This window comes from Struthio camelus, chromosome Z (assembly GCF_040807025.1).
Source record: "Struthio camelus isolate bStrCam1 chromosome Z, bStrCam1.hap1, whole genome shotgun sequence".
In the NCBI taxonomy this organism is placed as follows: Eukaryota; Metazoa; Chordata; class Aves; order Struthioniformes; family Struthionidae; genus Struthio; species Struthio camelus.
Window position 1 is genome coordinate 84734380 of NC_090982.1, and position 20677 is coordinate 84755056.

The 20677-nt window shown below is 45.1% G+C and overlaps 1 protein-coding gene across 1 annotated transcript in view; it reads right to left on the minus strand.

The window, feature by feature from the left end:
- Positions 1-7941, minus strand: part of LOXHD1 (lipoxygenase homology PLAT domains 1) — a 149754-nt gene extending 141813 nt beyond the window's left edge. The window contains exon 1 of the mRNA XM_068928480.1: positions 7641-7941. Coding sequence (XP_068784581.1) covers positions 7641-7905 — 265 coding nt within the window. The 5' untranslated portion in view covers positions 7906-7941. The remainder of the gene's footprint in view (positions 1-7640) is intronic.
- Between the last annotated feature and the right edge of the window lie 12736 nt (positions 7942-20677).

Consider the following 20677-nt stretch of genomic DNA (forward strand, 5'->3'; position numbering starts at 1 on the left):
GGATTTAAGTCACAGTGGTAGAAAAGCCAACAAAAAAAAAAAAAAAAGAACAAGAATCTTAAAAAAAACAAAAAAACACCCAAACACACAGGATATCTGTGGAAGTCACAGCTCATTTCTTTCTGCTATGGTTTCAGCTATTTGGTTTCATCAAAATCAAATCCCTGAACACTGCTGCTCCAAACAGCTCCAAATCCAGCTTTGCGCAGCAAAACACAGTCAGCCGCAGACGTCCAAGGCCAAAAGGGAACGTTATGGTTGCTCAAGGCAAGGAACCCAACTCAAAAATTGGTCCCTTTCCGCCCAAAACAGCTTTTCTGCAGCTCCAGTGAGCACCACAGGCAGAGTCCCCACCGGTGCTTGCAACGATGCACCAGGTTCTGGAGTCACGTTTTGGGGAGAAACATCTGGGGCGCTAAAACTACCAGTCAAACACCACAGAGGAGGAGGGAATTCACCATGTCTTGTTCAAGCTTTGTGGGGTTTTGTGGTTGTTATTGTGTTGGGTTTTTTGGGGGGGGGGTTTCTGCCGTTTAATGAAAGAAACGCCCCGAGAACGTTCCAGCTCGCTTTTGTTCTTCTGGCAAATAACAGCTGGGCGCAGAACAATGGGGCTTATTGGTGCATAAAGAACTACTGGGAAAGCAACCAAGCCTTTGGTGAGAACCATTAGTTAAAACTGTCAACAGTATTTATATGGGTTTGTAGCCTATGTTCTTACTGTGCGTGCAGCAAGAGAGTCCCTAAAAAAGGAGGGGAGGGTGGGGGGGGGGGGCGGAAAATGAAGGACTAGAGCCAGAATCAGCCGGAGCGCGGTGAGCCCCAGCTGACTTGCTGAATTATAAGAGACTTGCAGCAACACAGGAGAACAAAACTTGTCCTAACTCACCTGTAACCTTTTGCCTGCGCTGCTAAAACTTGTACAGCACCTGTCCCACAATAACCACATTACTTAAGGCAAGAGCAGAATATCCCTTTTATTTCATTCTTCTCTACGCGGTACTTATAGCTGTAAAATCCAGCTGCCCTGTACCCAGGCACCACGCGACAGGACTGATGTAACCCAAAGTAACACTTACTCTGCTCTCCTTCCCAAGGCAGTGAAGCCTCTCGTTTCAGAAAAGGCCTTTTATAAATATAGGCTGCTTTGCACTTAAGGTTAGAGAAGTCAGGAAATGGGATAAATCTCCTCCCTCGGCCCAGCCACCCCGCAGAAAGCCTCTACCCTCATCCATCCCCCTCCCTGCAAGTAGGGCATCGCTCCCTGCATGCCGCACCGTGGGGCTCTCCCCTTTCAGGCCCTATTCAGCAAAATATCCAGCATCTGCCCTGCAGCAGAAATGAGATTAGAGCAAAGAGCTGCAGGACTTTTTCTCTTTTTTAATATATAGTAAGGCAACAACTTTCCCCCACTCTTGGACAGTTGCTTGAAGATGCTCAGCCCAGGGTGCCGTACGCATACAGGACGTCTACTTCAGACAGTAAGCGTACTTAGCATCCCAGCAGCACATACTAATGATTTCCTTCAGCGGAGTCACTTTGTTTCCCTCCCATGTGCATGAGCAATGTGCAAGACTGGGAGAGGAGGTGCTGTGGGAACCACCAGCCCGTGTTGCAGCACCGGTCCTTACAATCAGGCCTCATGGTGCCAACAAAGAGCTTTGCTTTTTCTTCCAGTACTCACTTTTTTTCCCCTCCTGATAATAAAAATATATAAATATCTGCTTGTGCATCTGCATTGCAATCCCATCAGGCCACCAGCTCACCGAGAGGCAGTTTGAGATATCGGGGCAGAGAGCCTAGTCCATCTCCAAAAGGTTTAACGGGGCTGCAGGCTTCGGTGGGAGCACGCTGCCTCCAAGCATATGGGCATAACGGCCTCTGCTGGTAAAAACGAGGCTTAGCCAAGGGAAATATTTTCATAGCACAACGTGGTAGGGGCTGCTAGAGGTGCTGCCTGGAGAGGTGCCACCATCCCTGGTGCCAAGGCCCACTGGAAGCTCCATCGTGGTGATGCACTTGCAAACCTGGAGCCCCATCTCCTTTTATAGCATCTCCATCTCCAGACCAGAGAACCTGCTTTAGCCACGGTCATAAGCAAGAGCCGTAAGAGCAGCAATAAAGGGTAAGGGCTCTGACCCTTGCACTGATAGGGATCACGTCCTCCTTCTGCGCAAACACCGTCAGGAGTCAAACATCTGAAAAAGCCAAACCGAGACATTTATACCAAGGCTTTCAAGAACAGATGGAAAACTGCAGTGCTCTCCTCTACTATGCTGCTTTTCCATGGGACTGCACTTTCCTCTGATTTTAAAGGCACCTACCAAACTCCAGGATCTACTCCAGATATCTACAGCTGGCAAGGTTCATTAGCAGTTATGCATGCACTAACGCATTAAAGCTTAAAATAGCTCAACGTCTGTGAATAAAAATCACAAGCTGAGGCAGAAAGAGTATCTTCATGCTGCTGGTATAAAACAGCTTCCTTGCAAGAACAAATGTGTAATGCTGGTGAAAGACATGCTTTTTTTTTTTTTTTTTTTTTAAATAATCAATTTAATTCACAAGGTTTAAGCCAGGCTAAGAATTAATTAGCAACAATTAAAAATAGATCGAACCGTGATTATGGCTTATCATGTGTCCTTAGAAAGTCATGCTGAGCCCACGCATACTCAGCAAATACAAGATGCTCAAAATCTCTGTCTGCTGCTTTTTGCTTGAACATAGGCGTCTCAAAGCTTACAGAAAGCGTCATACTCAATTACTAAAGGAGCCATGCACCACGGATTTGGGAAGAATATAATCCAAGCTGTCGTCTTCAAGAGAGTTTTGCAACACGAGAAAACGTGAAGGCACTAACTACATTTTCCCTTGCTTCTGACTGCCTTTTCAGAGAGGAACAGAAAATTAGCTCTGCAGAGACCAGAAATTTCAAGTGGACATAAAGGCACTTTAATACATAAGGGATCGGATTGCCAGCTGCTTTAAGCAACTTAAAAGAAGTTAATTCCGTTTATTCCATCCGTGCAGGCAGCCCTAATGAAGGCGTGAGCTACAGTTAATAGTATGGCATGTGGTTTCTCATTAGAGGGACTTTTCCCTTCAAGACTCGCCATTCGAGCCCTGCTGATTCCAAAAGAACAAGTGATTCAGCCCCAAGACAGGAATTCATCTACTCCTTTTTGAAAAGGGGAATTCCTTGGGCAGGACTTTCTTTAAGTTTCCCCCAGGAAGGAGCAACATGCCTCCTCACATCCTAGACCGTTCCAACATACGCATTCTGCCAGAAGGCTATAAAACCCAGTGTTTTTAAGAAGATCGGGGCTCACATTAGCCTTAAGGATTTCAGAGGATGCTTTTTGCCCTCCCTTGAAGAACATCACAGAGAAGAGATTGAAGCAGAAGCACGGATGATCGGGGCACCAGGAGAGAAGCAGCTGGCTTTGAGCGCCGCAGCGAGCCCAAAGCAGGCAGCTTTGCAAGGCATCGAGCACAGTGAGATTTATAGTACGAGCAGAACCATCAACGCTTGGGTTTACAACCCCTCTGCACCCTGGGCTGCTGCAGGGGGAGGAAATTAAAAGCTCAGCCCAACGCGCTCCTACCCTGGGAGGGCATGTTTGGAGAGCACCGGGGCAAATGATCCTCAGATCATCTCACCCAAACTTACCTTCTCATTTAAAGGCTGGTGGAAGAGCACTCAGTGAATGCACCATGCAGCTGCTTTAGGCCAAAATGCACAGAAATAGGGTTTCCATGTCACGTCCAAGGCTATCAGAAACAATGTCAAGAGGCCAGAAACGTCAACTGCCTACAGCCCTTGCTAGTGCAGGGGTTGGTCACGGATGCCTGGACACCTGCAGAAAGACGGGGTAAAGAGGGGAAATAGGCTCATGCTTGCCATTTGTGCTTCACCCAGCATCTCTCGGCTCCTCCCGCGTCCCCCAGCGACACGGCCCAGGGGAGCGCGGCAGCCGCAGATCCCGCTGGGAGCGCCGAGCAGAGCAACCGCCCGCTCCCCGGGCACACCGACGACAGCTGTTCTTTCACGGATTAAGAATAAGAACATCTCCTCTCTTAGCAAAGCACGTTAATTAATGGCATTCGTTAGGTAGCGAGCCAGGAAAGTAGGTAATTGAATTGCTGAAGGACACAATGGCAGGAGAGATAGCGGGCCGAAAGCCAGCATGGCCAACGGGGTGAAACCTCTTTCATTTATTATATGAGAGGTGAGGACGTCAAGCATGAACGAAGCACCGCTAGAGAAACCAGAGACACTAGGCAGGCACTAAATTATCCAGATGAGTCCATTATATCTATTGCTGTCATGCACTACCCGAGGGATACGGGACCAGCAGTGCCTCGGGACCCGAGCCGTCTTGCCGATGTAAAGGTTTCCCTGGGCCAAGTGCCACCTAGAGCAAGTTCATAATTTTAGGAAGAACACGAAAAGGAAAATCCATCAGCTAGCTATTTGCCATGGGAAATCATGAGCAAATAAAACGCAAATAAGATTCCACTAGAAGACATTGCAGCCCATGAAAGGCTGATTTAAATACTAGCTACAAAAATTATTTAAAATCCCCAGACTATTTTGCAGCATTAAACGCCCAGGGAGGCTGGTTAGTTACCCTGGCCAAGAGAGAAACAACCAAAGATCAGGCAGGGCAACTGTTTTACGAAATACCCCATTGCCATCATCATCATTAAAATAAATAACGAAAGGAAAGAATAAAACACAATTATGGTGGAGACAGATGGCCTTAGCCATTTTGCTGTGCCTCTCTGGGGTTTTCTGGCATATGACCATCCTTGCCCCATCCGATTTAGCAAAGCAGGGGTAGAGATGAGAGCAGAGGAGCCCGATCTCACCCCGAGCCAGCACAGTCACTGGTATTTTCCCCGCACAAGGGTTTAGGGTTTGCACCTTGGGCAAGTCACTCCAGGGCACCAGGTTCAGCGGGAGGGAGGCACCTGGCCGCATCTGGGAAGCTTGTTTCAATTTAACGAGACACCCATCTCAGCACCAGAAGAACTTTATGAGATGAGATTTATTATTATTATTATTTTAGATAACAAGCTTAGGAACAGAAGGAGGCCGTGAGCATACTCATTCTAGGACATAGACTCTTTAAAGAGATTTCATTTAACCTAAAGTGAAGCTTTGGAAAAACAACAATTTAAGCATAAGAATGGTATTACATACCTATTCTTTCTCACCCCATCCCAAGGAGCCCTGGTAGCCCTTGCTCTAGCAGTCAGTGGAAGTGAGACTGCCCAGAAACAAGCAAATCCAACAAGCTAATTCCCTTTCATTTGCCAGCCCTGGAGACACGCAAACACATTTTCATTTTTTTTAAAGAGCAGCAATGCAAGTACTTTTTTTTTTTTTTTTAATTGTCAGGTTTAGTAACTGTTGGTTTTACCTGTGGATCTTGGCGCTGGGATTTAGTTTTAGAACGAGTAACATGACAGTGTGTGAGTAAATTCTCCTGATTCACATAAGGGACCGCACTAGAACAATATATCCAACACAGAAAATACACTCTTTCATTTAGGACAGATTTTAAATTACTTTTGGATACATTTAACCCCTTTAAAATTGGAATTCAAGCAATCTCACTGAAACCTTGTCTGGTTTTCATGTTCAGGAACAGAAACCCTATTCAGTGTATACCTCCAGGGGAAAATGTTACCACTATCCAAAATAGCATTAAGATTTAATGCAAACACAGTAATTCAGCCTTTTAAAATTCAATGATGGATCCTCTGATTTGACATACAGTGAAGCTGATTGCAGAACTACCATTAACTTCAGTGATTTGGCTGCAAGCTTCCTGACAAATTCAAAATTACATCCAGATCACACAACATCATTTATTACGATGTAAGCCATTATGTAGTGAATTAAAATCAAAACTAGCAGATGTTTCTACCGCTCTGTTTATTTAAAGTTATACAACTAAGTAACATTGTTTTTAATTTTTTAGTTAAACCTACACACACAGACTGCGAAATCTGAATACATTTAATATTTGTTACAGACTATATGATCCCGATGAGAATTTACTGCTGCCAGCGAAGCCAACGCCATTGTTGACATTAGCGAGCAGGAATAAACGTTTGCAGAGTTCAGATCGATAAAATGACTGTTCAATGGACAGACCCTGCTACATCTCCTCCAGCTTTAACTGAGTTACGCCTCTGCGAGAAAAAAGCCAGGATCCCCATATCAGCCTCAGGTGTTAGAGACCAGAACAGCAGCGATAACTAAGACCCTGTTCAATGATTAAGGCCCAGATCAACTTGGGTTTTATCACTGTATAACAGCCACAGTCCTACCTGTGCTGTAAACGATGATTTACTTTAAGACAGATGTAGGCAACATAATCGGCACCAGAGAAGCCTCTGCACGCTCTTACCCAGCTGATGGCGGGAGGGAAAAAGTTGCAATAACCGTATCAAAAGGGACGATCCTTTCCCCAAAGACCCTGTTTAGATGATGCTGGGCTGCTAGGACGAGGGCAGCAGCACGGCCAAGATCCTGAGCAGGGCCCAGCAGCCAAGCCAGGAACGAACCCAGCTCTGACCTCTGCTACCTGCCCCTTTCTAGTAGCCCTCAGTCACCAGAAAAAACACATGCCACCCCCCCTCCTTCAGCCATCACAGCAGGGAGGTTCTCCAACAGCCTCCCCAAAGCAGGGGTAGGCACAGTCCCACATATGGATTACACAGGGGCGTGGGACCTTCAAGAATCAAGTGCTGCCTTGTGCCACAGCTGGGACTAGATGTGCTGATGCACATGGTCCCTTCCAGCACTTCCAAAAATAATCATTTTGTGAGCAGGTGATGTTACCATGGTATGTCACAAAATAAATACTCTGTAGGAGGATTTAGGGCCGGTCTTCCCTGGCTCCAGCACTACTAATTTCTCAGCCGTTGTCTGTCTTGGCAGCACTCAGCCTTGCCTCAGGCCTGCTTCAGCAGTCCCTGACTTCTACAAAGGTCAGAAATCCTACAAATACTTTACACATCTGCTGGCACTCAGTAGTGGACCAAGAATTACACAGCTACTCTCCTCTTTAAGTCCCAGAGATATGACAACATTAATAATGACGCTGCCCAGACCAGGGACTCTGAAAGGCAGGGCCAAATGTCTAGCCAAAAGCCTGGGACAGAGCTAGGATCCTCTTCCAGTGCAGCCTGTGCTGTTAAAATAACCATTTCTTTCCATAGCACCTTGGAAATGAGGCACACTGAGCATTTGACGTCTTTTCTCGAAGATTTGAGTGTTAGCATAACGCATTAGCCATTGATCAGACTGCAACTGAAAATCTTGTCCATTAACTCTGCTCTAACCACAGAAAGAAGTTGAAAACAGCGGCAGAACTGCTGGGGTTTTTCTCCTCCTTTTTTTTTTAAATAAAGTAAAGCTGCATTTTTGGGATCCTGTATAAATGCCTGCTTTCTCTTCACCTTGTCACCCTTTCAAACACTAATCATCCCCAGAAAGCTTACCATTTGGGGATATTCCCTAGGTAAGAGCTGAATGTGCAAAGAACCATGGTTAGGAAGGACCTGAAGGAAGCCTTCTGCAGGGCTTCCACAGACTAGAAATGCTATCAGCCTACAAAACCTACCCACACTGTGATACTCCACTTCAAGTGCCACCTCCTGGCATTGTTTCCATAAACCCCACTTCCACACCTGCGGAAGAAAAGGTTGGTGACTCCCTGTAGGAGCCAGAGGAAGATCTCTCTGGAAGAAGACAAGCTGCTCCTGGTCTTTAGGGCCTTGAAAAGCAGCCCAGAGCCACCAAGATTTATGAGACATTTCCTTGGCTAGTCCTTCTGCCTTTGGCAGGCAGAGCAACGGTGGCTGGAGGCTCTTCTGGAGAGCTGTCATCCAGCAGGTTCGTTCCTCTCTTCTGGGGCTCTTATTCACACTGAATTTCAGAGTCGTCCTATAGCGTTGCTGCCCTCACACAATTTCCCCCCCCTCCTCCTCCAAAGGACCCTTATCTTGAAGGAGGATTAAGGCTTTGCAGCAAACTAGCATAAACAAGGACTGAAAGAATGTCAACTTTGGCCTACGTTTCTTCACTCAGATTATCTTATCATTGATGCAAGAATTTGGGGGGGTGGGGAGAGGGAATCACCAAAAATTTTTGCTAAGAGAATTATTTTGTTTAGAAAACTTCAGCCAAGGAGGATTAGAGGCATTGTTACAAGCTGCCAAGAAACAAGAGGGCAAGGATATACACATCTCCCTGGGAAAGGATAAAAGTAAAATAGTTGCAGCTGAATTTGCCCAGATAACACAAAATAAATACAAAACTTTCTGTTAAGCTGACATAAAAACAGAAAAGCTCTTCACGCTGCAGGGATCCAGACCTAACCCAAGAAATATGAATACCCCTTATCCATCTGGGCCATGGATTTACTTTCATGCTGTCATCATTGATCTCGTTATTTCCTGAAGGAGATGCCACGTGCCGTACTTATCTGCATATAGCTGCAAGTGGCTGTAATCATGCAAATAAGCTTCCCCAGGACCTACCACATTTACTTGAAGTTCCTCCCCAGTATCCCCCATGCTATTGGTCCACAGGTGCCCCCATCCCCAGCCACGCAAGAGGTCCCCATTCTTTTACAGCAAACAGGGCGTCAGTGCTCAGTTCTGCCTGGTAATATTAGTGAACCAGAAAAGCAGACCATCTCCAATTTATTTCTGAGCTCTGTTGATTTCCCTTCCCTCCGTTATCAAAGCATCCCCTCTCGTTATATATCTAAAGGGCCATCCAGACATAAAGCATCTGCTCTCCAACTTCCCACGTTGGAGAAGTCATCACAGTCACAATAGTGGTTAACACCACTTCCACTGGTCAGAGTCCCCCATTCATTTCTTTCAGGAATTTGCCTAACTTTGACTTCCAGCTATAACTTTATAACTTGCTGGATGCCTGCTAGAGTGAGGCATTACTGAGTCTGGTTCCCCATGAGGGTACTGGCACACAGTAACCATAATGAGTCAAACTCAGGCTCTTGATTTCTTAGCTTTCAAGCATATTTTTCAAGCTTTTAATCATTCTCCTTTGAACTCTCTATGATTTTCATATGTCTGACATTGAGACTATTCACGGGCATCACTTTAGAGCCACACAGAGGTGTTCCCACACTGGGTCCCCCTCGTTAGGCAGCCACACTTTCCACCAATGCTTCCATAGGAGCTCACCATCAGCAGATGACCTACAATAGCCCTCCAATTTCCCATCAGTTGCTTCTTCCCACGAGAGTGCTTCGTTCTCCAAGCGTGCCCTGCACTCCCTGCTGCTATACAGACAGACGTTTGTTCAAATTAAAATGAACAGCAGTCACTTATCACGGCTCATAACGTGGAGATAGATCACCCCATCATCCTTCCCAGTGTTTTGCCCTCTTTTACTCTCTGTTCTCCAATTCTATTCTTCTACTGCACATTCTTCTGTAAATCACTGTTTCATGTTTCCTTCCAGGTGATGGACAGGAACATTAAACATATGGCTCAGAACCAGAGAAGCATTACCAGTCAGGGATAACACCCTGGTCACCAGGACACTTAGCCCATTTTTAACCTGCTTATGCATCTGTGAAGTTGTTCTGTGTCACTGCATGTATTAGGCAGAGAGAGAGAGTTTTCAGCCCATGAAGTGTAGGTCAAGAGCCAAAAGTCCCTAAATGAGAACTTATCCCAGAACTTTGACTCTCCTGGCCAGGTTTTCTTCCAGTCCTGGCCTACTTTGCACACAGAACTAGTTGGGGAGAAATCCCTACTCTTCCATGGTATGGAGTGAGGCACACAGTTGCCAAGAAGCAAGCAGCTAGTGATTTTTCCACACTATTAGCTCTGAAAAGTTGGATTCTTGGAAATGCTGTCTAAAGCCCAACCCACAGTCCACCTAAGAGATCATAAATAAGCAGTGTAGCTCATGAGCTACCATGGAGCTCAACTTCAAAGACAAGGGCAGAGTGACACGGTTACTCATATTTGCTAGCAGCTGGAAGAAAGGGACAGCATGACAGGACCAAAGACAGCTTCTAGCATACTTCAGTGTACAAGGATCAACAGCAAGTGAAGCACACACACAAGCGTAAAGGACAGAAAACAGGAGTAACTCAGTCCTGCTGGTGCTGCCTTTGCAAAGGGCTACACGAAGGATGAGCAGAAAAGAACAAGACAGAAGAACAACATCAAGAAGCTAAAATGATTTGCTACGGAAAATTTAGAGGACACCTCTATGAGAGGAGATGAAGAGGGGAATGCCATGACCACATTACCATTCTGGGAGCCCCAAGTAAGACATAATCCATGCCAAGACTGGCTCTGCCGACTAACCAAACTGAAAAGCAGACAGCAAGCAATCTAATTCCCAGCATTTTCTAGGGGAAAAAGGCTACCCCAGATCGTGGTATCCCACCCAGTAGGGGTGGTAAACGATTAGAAACACACAACATCCTGCTTCAGCCCCCGGCATCGTTTCCAGCCCACACTTGAGCTGTGCTCAATTTCAAGCCTGCAGGCAGAGCTGCAGGGGCTGGAGCTCTCCAGGCGAAGCCCTCCTGCTCTATCAGGACAGCGACGGTGTTGATCGGCTGAATCAAGGCATCATCTCTCTCTCTGTCTTGCAGCATGGCTCTGCTGGGTTTCTCCCTCCCAGCTAACCCAAGAGCCGGGCTGGGCAGGGCTATTCCTGGGGAAGTCCGTGCTTCTGGAGCCCGCTAGCACATCAGACCCCAAGGTCTAAACCCAAATTAGGTATTTCACCAGTGATATTAGAGCTGCTTAGACAGCAAATAAAGCATTGTCCCACAATTCAACAGCTTGGCTCCAACACATAAGGGAGAAATCATGCTACTATTTAAATAGCGTATATCTTTTCATGAGAAGCTACAAAGCAGAATAATTCAAATATACAGTTAAGAAAGGGCTTGTAAAAGCATAAATCTTGGTCATTTGTCAGAGTCTTGTAAGATTTACTAACACATCACTTCATCTGCAAATAAATAAAGAGACCTAGAGCAATAAAAGCACAAAAGGCTTCTCACCCCTTTTCAGATTTACTGCAGGATTTTTCAGCGCAGTTCTGCCCTCTTTGCTAGGGCCACATCTTCAAAGCTGTGGTGCTCTGCATTATTTCATTTAAATTATTAAACAATAAACCTCTTTCTTCATACCGCAGTAGCGGCCAACGCGCCCAACACCCATATGGACTTATATAAATTTGTTATAAACATAAGCCAGCAAAACATGACCTAGCTGTTTAGTTCCCACTTATTAACTTCGGTAAACTCATTTCCTCTGTGGGTGAAGCTGTAGTAGGGGAATGAACAGGGCACTTTGCCCACCTTTGTACCAATTTCTGTGTGTTCTTACAGATATCCTCCACCTGTGTTACAGAACAGCACTCATTTTTGTTCTCTGCTTTCTCCAGCGGAGGATGAAAGGGTGAGACAATGAATCCCTCAGCCAGCATGGTGCTAGTTTAGATTTTCTACCTGGCTATAAAACATTGGCTTCAGGCTCAAGATAAAGAACAACCATTTGCAGCATCTCTTCTCAGGGTCAGGACATTTTATCTGCATATTATAACTACTTTTTCTTTAGGGAGATAAAAGGAGCTTTAGATGAGATTTGGTTTTTGGCTCTGCAATTCTGGGGACAAAAAAGAAAAATCGTATTACAACTTCTGGATAAACTTCAAACTGATGCTGTTGGGTCTTGCTTGCAAAGTTTCTGGAGGGAGGGAAAAGAGGGTCATATGCACCCACAGCTTGGAGCATAAAAGACAAAAGATGAAAATCTTTATCCTACTAGCACACCCAGGAGCAGACTGAAGCTCCTTTTTCCCCCACATTGCAACTTATCTCACTCTGGCGCTGCCCAGCCTCTTCCCTTCTTCAGCTGCTAATCGCAGATTGCTTAATCAACCCTGTTTGGAGAGAAAACTTTCTTCTTGAGGTCTCAGATGTGTCACCATGGGCAGCCAGGAGGGAAGCCAGGGTACACCAGCCAGCACTTGGGCGTTTAAGTGCCAGAGCCAGTCAGCTGAGACCCATTTCAGACTTAATGAGGGCTTTAAAGAAATATGAAGCCAGCAAGGACCTATCAGCGTCTGAGACGTGGAGGGAAGACGATAACAGGAAAAAAAAAAAAAAAGAAAAAAAAAGGACTAATTGCACTTTGAGTGATCTGCCATGACAAGGTTTACTCACAATTGTACAAGGGAAGAAAAGAAAAAATATTTTGTGTAACTTATCATCAGTACAAAGAATGGTAAAAGCATCTTCTGAAGGCACAGATCAGATTTGTTTGACGGATTCTATTGTATGTAACCAAGAATACCTTGGGTATTGAAGTTAAATGGACCATAAGGTACTATTTTCCTTTTCAGTGTCCAGATTCGCTGGATTTGGTCCATATTTCCTACCTGAGCACTGAGCCATCATCCCCACCTCCAGCTGAAATTCCTCTTGCCTGGCACAGCGGCTCTTGGCACCTCTCTGAATTACAGATTTCCTCCCTCCTTCCCGAACATTTTCTGCTTTGGCAAGGGGATACATGGATGATTGGAAAGAACTGCTCACGATGGCCAGCTTCACCTGCAGCGGACCGAAGGGCAGTTCATCATTGCTTTGCAATAGGAACAACGTTGGGCCCTCGGAGAAGTCCTAGGAAAATCTGATCCAGAAGCTCTGGTCTGAGGACACCGCCTGCAGTTCTTCCTCAGCTCACAGCTTGCGAGATGCACTTTCTTTTTAAAAAGGAAAAGTTTCCACTGAAATTAAAATTTCAGTGGAAAAGTCCAAAGTGTATTATTTCAGACATGAATCCCAAGCAAAGGGGAGGATGGGAGAGATATTCCAAAAGCCAAGCACAGCTGGGCTACGGAGGTTAATAAAGAATAAGACAAATTGCAACATGGATTTCCTAAACACCCTCTGCGCCCAACTAGCCTGAATGCTCACTCTGATAATTGGCTATTTTAAAAAAATGAAAATGTTCTGGCTCTCATATTTTGCACACCAACATGTTACAGGATAGGTTGCTGTGTGGAAAATCCCTTCATTTAGCTGTAGAAGGTGTGGACTGATTCAAGCATTGTGAGGTAAGGAAAAGGAGACAGCCAGGGGTTCTGCTGAAAGGGGAATAAATAAGCTAGAGCTTATGGAAACCAGGGGGAAAATAAAAGACATGGGTCTAATTAAGAAAACTATGGGAATCTTCAATATGAAGAAAAAAGTCTCTTCGTTCCTTTGGCTGAAAACGTGCTCCAAGACATATTAGACAAGGTATTTCCAGACGAGACAGGCAAGTATTAATTCCACTACTGACAATGACAATAGTAAGAAATACTATGTACTGTTCTGATCACCTGCCGAAAAGTAATATGATTAATTCACACTGAGACAGACACTGAAAAACGCTTAGTGGGTGATCAGAGGAAGGGAGAGCCCATCTTATGAGCGGAACCAAGTAATCGCTGCCTGGAGATATGATTATTTTTGCTAAGTAGAGCAAGGAGAGAAGAGAGATTTAAGACAGAAGGCAAATTTGAGCATCAGCTCCCCACACTGGAAATTGGAAGGCTGGAGACAAAAACAATGAATTTTTTGAGCAATCTTTTAGAAATGAGACACGATACCCAGCCGGCTTCAGGGTGGAGCTGAACATGTTTATGAAGGAGGTTACAGCAGAGCTAGTAAGGGAACAGGCACGGTGACCTTCTGATTAGGTCATCTCCATGACGGTCTCCAGCAGGTAGCCACAGCAATGAGAACCACTGTTACTGCTGGGGCAAGTAATAGGGCATCTCTCTTTGGTCACCTTGTAAGGACCTATTGAACCTGAGCTAAGAGTCAAGATTTCTAATCTGACTTCTTACCCAAGATTTCTATCCGATGAATGTGCATGCTGTTTGCACATTATGACTTTACATATACATATATGTATATCTATGTGTGTGTGTGATACACACACACATATATCACAAGGGTGCAGGGCATCCTTGCACCCTGCACTGCACCGATGGACGCAGAAGTGCTGCAAGAGGGTTACTGGCACCCCAGACTCATATCGGCCGCAGCTGGACTTTTTAGATTAGCCTCCATCCAATATGAGCATCAGTTAGTTTAAGCCACGATCAGATGCCTCAAATGATGGCAGCAGTGATTGCCGTTATGTGATTTAGGGCTCACTAGGTAGCACAGAAAGCTGAAGAAAAGTCCTTGGAAAGTCAAAGGCAGGAAAGATGCACTTACAGCAAGGAAAGCTGCCTATGGGTGGGTAAGCAGAGATACTATCTGCCTTATACATGGAGAGAGCAAATTATAAGTGATGGCCACAACACAGATCTTGTGAATCAGCAAACACTTTGGACCTGTGAGCACTTGCAACGAAGGAGTGAGGTTTTCTGGACTCCTAAAGTCCACCGTCTCTGAGCTCTGGAGACTCCCTGAACATCTGACCAGCAGTTTGGCAAGAGCTTAGTAGGGTGAATGCAGATTGCAGCTTAGTTTTGCGATTGAAATGCATCTGTTAGAGGATAGACTGTCTTTAAAGTGGTAGCAAACTGCTCCGCTGTCTACTAGTCAGATCTGATGCTTTGGCAACAGCTCTCAGGGCCTCATAAAAACGTCTGCACGTTGGCCCTCTCTGCTACCGTCTTGCCTGGGTTTGTCATTGCCCAGGCCAGCCCTACCGCCTCCTACCGCTGCCAACGGAGAGCTGGCCACTGCTATATTTTGAGTTAGATTTCAAGCAGCTGAAGTTTGATGTTGCAGTTACTCACTTAATTTGCTTACACTGCAGATGTTCACGCTGTAGATGCAAATTCGGCTGAGTAGGCAGGCAGGTGCGAAGGACGCAAAAGCATCTCCATTGTACAGTTCAGCACGTTGTAAATGGAGACCGCCTCGCAATTTTTACCCAGGAGCACATTCGTAATTGCTCTGAAGCAGCTCCTAGACCTCGGCTCATCAGAGACCTCATTGCATGCAATGGGTCCAGTCGTGCTAAAGAGAAGGAGCAATGAAGCCAGCCTATGGCCTGAGACAGCTGCAGATGGCAAGGTGAAGCTGGAGCACATTTAAACTATGTAACGCTGTTCCGGGGACTGATCCTAACTACCACAGCAAAAGCAGTCCTGGTAGCAATGGAAAAGAGTACAGGGAAAAAGCCAGCAGAAAAATTTGTGCATAGCAAGGCCCAGACTCCATCTACAAAGAATAGCATGGTGTTACCCTTTTTCCTAGCACTGATGCTCAGTTTTTAAGTAATTCCAACAAAACAAAAAAGCCAGGCCAGAGGAGAAGACAGTCCAGTAAAACAAACCACATAGGGTATCTCGGCTCAGTAGATTGGGAAGAGAAAAATGGGAATGGACATTTAAAAGTTGAAGGGTCAATGGCCATCAGCTAGGGCAGCTTTGCGTCGACCTATGTGGGAAGGGGGATACTCTCTCACACATCCCACAGTCCAGTACAATCTGTAATTTCACTGCCTTTGGGGCAAAATCAGAGTAGTCTCACACACACAGTTTTTCGCAAGGTCATATTTTTATATAAGCAACTTCTGGACCATGGGTTGCGAAGGTCTTAATTGACCCCAGTGAGAGTTTGAAGACTAATGTCTGCTCAGCCACGGTTATCTTTGATAAGTGCACCTTGCTCAGTTTTCCCTTCAAGCCCTTCATCTGAAGAAACACCTAAGAAACGTGTAAGACATATCTCTATTATAAATAAAACAGGAGCATTAATACTTAATGTACTTAATAACCATCTATCAAGATACAGTAATAAAGTAAAGTAAGTCTTTAAAGTCCTGATTTGGATCTCGCTTACATTTGGTTTTACAGCACAAAAACTATTGGCTTCAGCAGGGTCATCTGCAGTCGAGTAAGGGAGGTCAGCCTGACCTTGCATCGCTCTAATAAACACATTACCATAACAGCACGTCCGGAGTCAAAAGGAGTTTGCCACCGGTTGCAACAGTAGCATAGCGTGAATAATACATGGATATAAGAAAAGCAATTAAATCCCAATATCAGAGCCCATATCATGGGCACGCGCTGCCCTGCAACACAAGCCGGCTGTATTGGGACGAATGCCTTTTTAAAATTATAAAGTTACGGGTCAGCGAGATGTCTGGTTTGCCCCTGTAGTTATGCAAAACAGGAGACTCTTCTCCAGGTTTAATATCAGCCTGATTTTTTTTTTAAAAGATCTCTTTAAGGACATGAGCTCAGCTTTCAGGGGAAACAAAGCCTAACATTTACCTCAGACAAGCTCACCCCAGACTGGTCCAAATTTCTGTAAGCAGGAGCACCAAAGACCTGCATCTGAGAGCTTTGGAAATAAGCTTTTTTGTGGGGAAATACAGAAGTACAGCAAAGACAGGAGACCAGAAAGCACTCAGTCTTCCCCACCCATATTCACAAAGATAATGTAGCTGTTAAAAACCTCAGCGTCACAGAAGAGGGATCTGAAAGAAAAGCTGGGAGGTTTCTGAAGCCTCTTTTTGAAGAGGGATGTGAAGTTGCTCCTGCTGCAGCAGCCCGAGCCTCTTCCGTGGCTTCTCCTGTTGCCACCAGCAGCTCTGGGGTGGTTCCAGCTCGGGGAAGTGCTGGGGGTGAAGGCCCTGTTTGCTACACCTTAACTGGGAGGTAAAATCCAGCAGCTCAAACTACAGTGACAAAAATCCCAAAGGAGGAAGTAGTGATGTCAACAGTCACCTGGTCCTAAACACAGCTGATATCCTTGACGCACAGATAAAACCTGCCCCAGCTCTCCTGCTTTTCCTTCTTGGAAAGCTCCACCATTCAATTCAGTCATACAGACTATCTCACAAGAGGCCAATGTTGGCCACGTCTACTTCGCAGTGAACTTTACTTGGTTACTACTAGCAGCTTCTCACCACAAGAGCTGCAAGCTTTAGTCTTAGCGTCAAATACAAGCAAAAGAACCATATGCAAGAAAGAACCTTAAGACAACTTCATCGCTAAGACACAGCCTGAAGACCTGTTGCCATATCTGCAAGGTTTGCTGTATGATCCAACAGTAAGGCCAAAAATTAGAAAAAGCATGAGCATATTAATAGGTTCCTTCAGCATTTAAATGAGCGGCCTGATTTTTGTAGGGATTTGTACCTGCCATGGACTCCAGTGATAGGTTCACCTGGCTAAATGTAGCTACCAACATGCAAGTGTGCCGGTCATTTGAGAAAACTGGTAAATTGGGGCCTTTTTCTCCCCACTGACTATAAACAGAGCCCAGGCTCGGGGCTTACCTGCAGGCTCTGGGGTAGAGATGCCTAAAATTGGGAGAGATGAATTTCATGCAAGTATTATTGTAAGAGCTTCGTAACTGCAGGAGAAAAAAGCGCAGACTCAACACTTTTCTCTACCTCTGTTTTTCCCTGTATGAGCCAAGAATATGAACACAACGCATAGCTAAGTTCATTACTGTTATTCTCGCTGTTTGAGGACGCTGGCCAAAGAGACAACACGAGTTCTCACCTGTCACTTCTCAGAGCCTTTCCACGTTGGGGCTGCTTTTCATGCAGTCAACGCGGTCTTGGCCTCAACTTTGGCCCGAGCCATTTGCCACTTGGTAGAGATCTCATTTGGCCCTCAAAAGTGATGAAACTTCACAGTCCGAGATGAGCCCTGTTCAGTTGTCTAGTGCGAAGATCATGACTGAGCTTAGAAAGAGGCAGTCAAGGCTGACAACCCAAGTGGGCCAGTCGTGGTCAACATGAATTTTGGATGGATCACTGGGTACCTGTACATATGCCTGTCTTTAACAGCAAGCAAAGCCTAAAATCCTCCTGCCATTTTAATTAGCTATACGCATGGTACAAAATTGTGCAGCGGAAAACAATAAACACAAATTAGAAAGTCCCTCAGTAAGAGTTATAGAAATAATATTGGCTTGGACAAGGGAGCAGTGCCAAGCTATTTTAATGGCTTCTGAAGCATCTATTCTAAATAAATATGTATATTTATGGACACATTAATATTAATGGAGAATTCTATTAAGCGCATATTTGTGTTTAAGAAATACCCGATCGTATATCTGAAAAAATTGAGTTTGATAGCCAGAGTGGAAAGTATATTCATAGACTGCTAAATGCAAAGGAAAAGAAACTTACTGATTTAGAGACTCTGACATTAAAATGATCTTCTGCTTATTTCTCTCTCTATCAGACAATTAATGCTGTACACTGCTTTGAAAGCATGCGTTCTGATGGTAAGTATTTAGCACCTACACATACCAACAGAAAAAGAGTAGTTCTGGGGTCCAGATGAGACGTAACATGCATTCAGTACTTGTGATTAGTTAAGATCTTGCAATGCAATAGTGTGGCATTAATGACTTTCTTCAACAGCTTCCAGTTAATATTCTGCTTGATGAAGTCTTCCTACGGTTCAGGCCTTGTGCTATTTTACTGGGCGTCTTCCAGAGTCGCAGCATGTTACCGCCTACTGTTAAATAAATGAGTGTTTCACCCCAAAGTGGCCACTTTCCTGTAATGCATACAGTAAACGTCATCTTATATTGTATTTTGCTAATGTAAATAACATTAACACAGGGGTTAACAAAAATAGTAGTAAACATTTTGGAATTCCTTAGCTTAAAAGGTAATAAAAATATTTACGTGTTATTGCTACTGTTCTTCAGCACAAAATTGAAGTAATTCATAGAGCCGGAAGATAGCTGTTGTTCAGGCGCAATCCAGGTCTCCTAGCAAAGTATTCAGACAAGCGGGGATCTTTTGCTGGGTTGAGCACCCTTAGTTCAGGCTGAAGAAAGAGGATGGGAAAAAAGCATTTTGTTAAAAATGCATGAACATGTCAACACGCTGTTACATAAACAACTTAATGCAGTGCATCAAAATCTCTTCTTTTCTGCCAAATCCGTTTCTCCTATTTTTCCCGTAGTGCTGTGCAGAGACAGGCAAGCTGTCAGCAGACGCTCTGGTCCAGGGCATAGGAGACAGACGGACACATTAGCACAAACTGCTGCTCGAGGTAATTTACTCTAGACGTACTGCAATGTTTGCAATGTCTGTGCAATGTTTTGATGTTTGCAATCTCTTTTTCAGCTATTCAGGCTTCTGTTTCATTTAAAGAAGATAAAGCTTAAGTCTCCGGAAAACTAGGAACTCTTGAGGCCTCCTTACTAGCTACTGCTGTCCTGTCTTTGCACTGGAAGAAGCTGACTTATGTGGCCACCACTTTTGACCGCTCTGCGAAATTACCGAGTTTGCTGATCATAAAAATATGCTTTTTTAAGCTGAATTTCAGCAATGCTCACTAAAAATTTGCACCGTGAGTGGTCAGAGGAGTGCTCAGCCCACAAGATGGGAACAACCTGTGCCTCGAATAGGGTCTCCGCTCAGCAGCTGGGGGCACGCGGCACCTGGCAGAGGCTGTTCAGCCCCTGATTAGCTGCTCTACACCTCACCTGACACCTTTAATGATCACAGCTGCAAAGATGCAAAGTGCCTGCTACCTTTCAAGCTGAAATCACAGAAAGCAGGGGCTGTGACTAAGCCACTGAGTTATCTTAGTACGTGTGTTATCAGCCTGGTCTGTGTGACAAAGTTTAGCATCAGCCGAGCAAAGTGTCTGTGAATTCATTGGGGAAAAAAAATGTTAAAATAGCAGAGAAGATATTAGGCAAGAGTACTTCATATTTTTGGGTCAATGCTGTTCCTTGGCAGGATCTCTTGTGGAAAGGACGCTAATGTCAGGCCCCTGCCTGTATTTGTCTGTCAGTCCTTCCCCAGCACCCTCCGGCTTCAACGATGGATTTCAACGAATGCTGACAGCAAGTTAGTGCCCCCAGAGATAGTCTTTTCCCATACAATTTATGAAAATTTATAGGGAACGTGACAAAGTCCAAAATGAAGAACTGTTTTGGCTGCTGCTTATATACTTACGTCTTTACCACGTACTGGAGGGCTCACAGAGAAGGAAGAAAATCTCAGCCGAGGAGTGGGTTCTCCAGTGTCTTCTTTAGTGTTAGAAGAGCTGATTTCAGCGCTTCTGTTTGAGCGTTCTTACCATCTCTCTGCGGGGTCAGTCCTCCAAGGTCTAACATGGGATAAGCCCATTGCTGCGCTATTAAAAAAATAAAAAAAAAAAAAGGCTGCCCACCACGATCTACACAGCCAGAGGAAGACAGTTTTCCTCAGCTCCACCGCTCACCAGGCTATCTTGGATGCGCTTTAGACTTTTTTAGCTTGTAGACAAGCATGATTCCTCCTGAAGCCTGGTGTGACTGCTTAACTCTGTTATCAGCAAGCCTTTCACAGGAGGCTCCATGTTAAAGCTGGATAAAGCAAATCGCAGGCAGCTCATCCTGCAGCACCATGGGTGTCAGGGAGACTTGCCGTTTGCTCCATCACCGTCTCCTGCAGCAGCAGTGCCAAAAAAAGTGGCCCAAAGGGATCTGGGGGACGTACCAGAGACAAGGCATTACCGACACATTTGCAAACAGACAGTGAGAATTTTGGAGGACTTGTGATCTGCAGAACAGCAAAAATCAGTCTGTGGGTGCAAAAGCTCTTAGATCCCTTTGTACGTGCTTTCTGGGCCAATGCAACTAGAGTGCAGCGGTGCCAGCAGGGTCAAGAC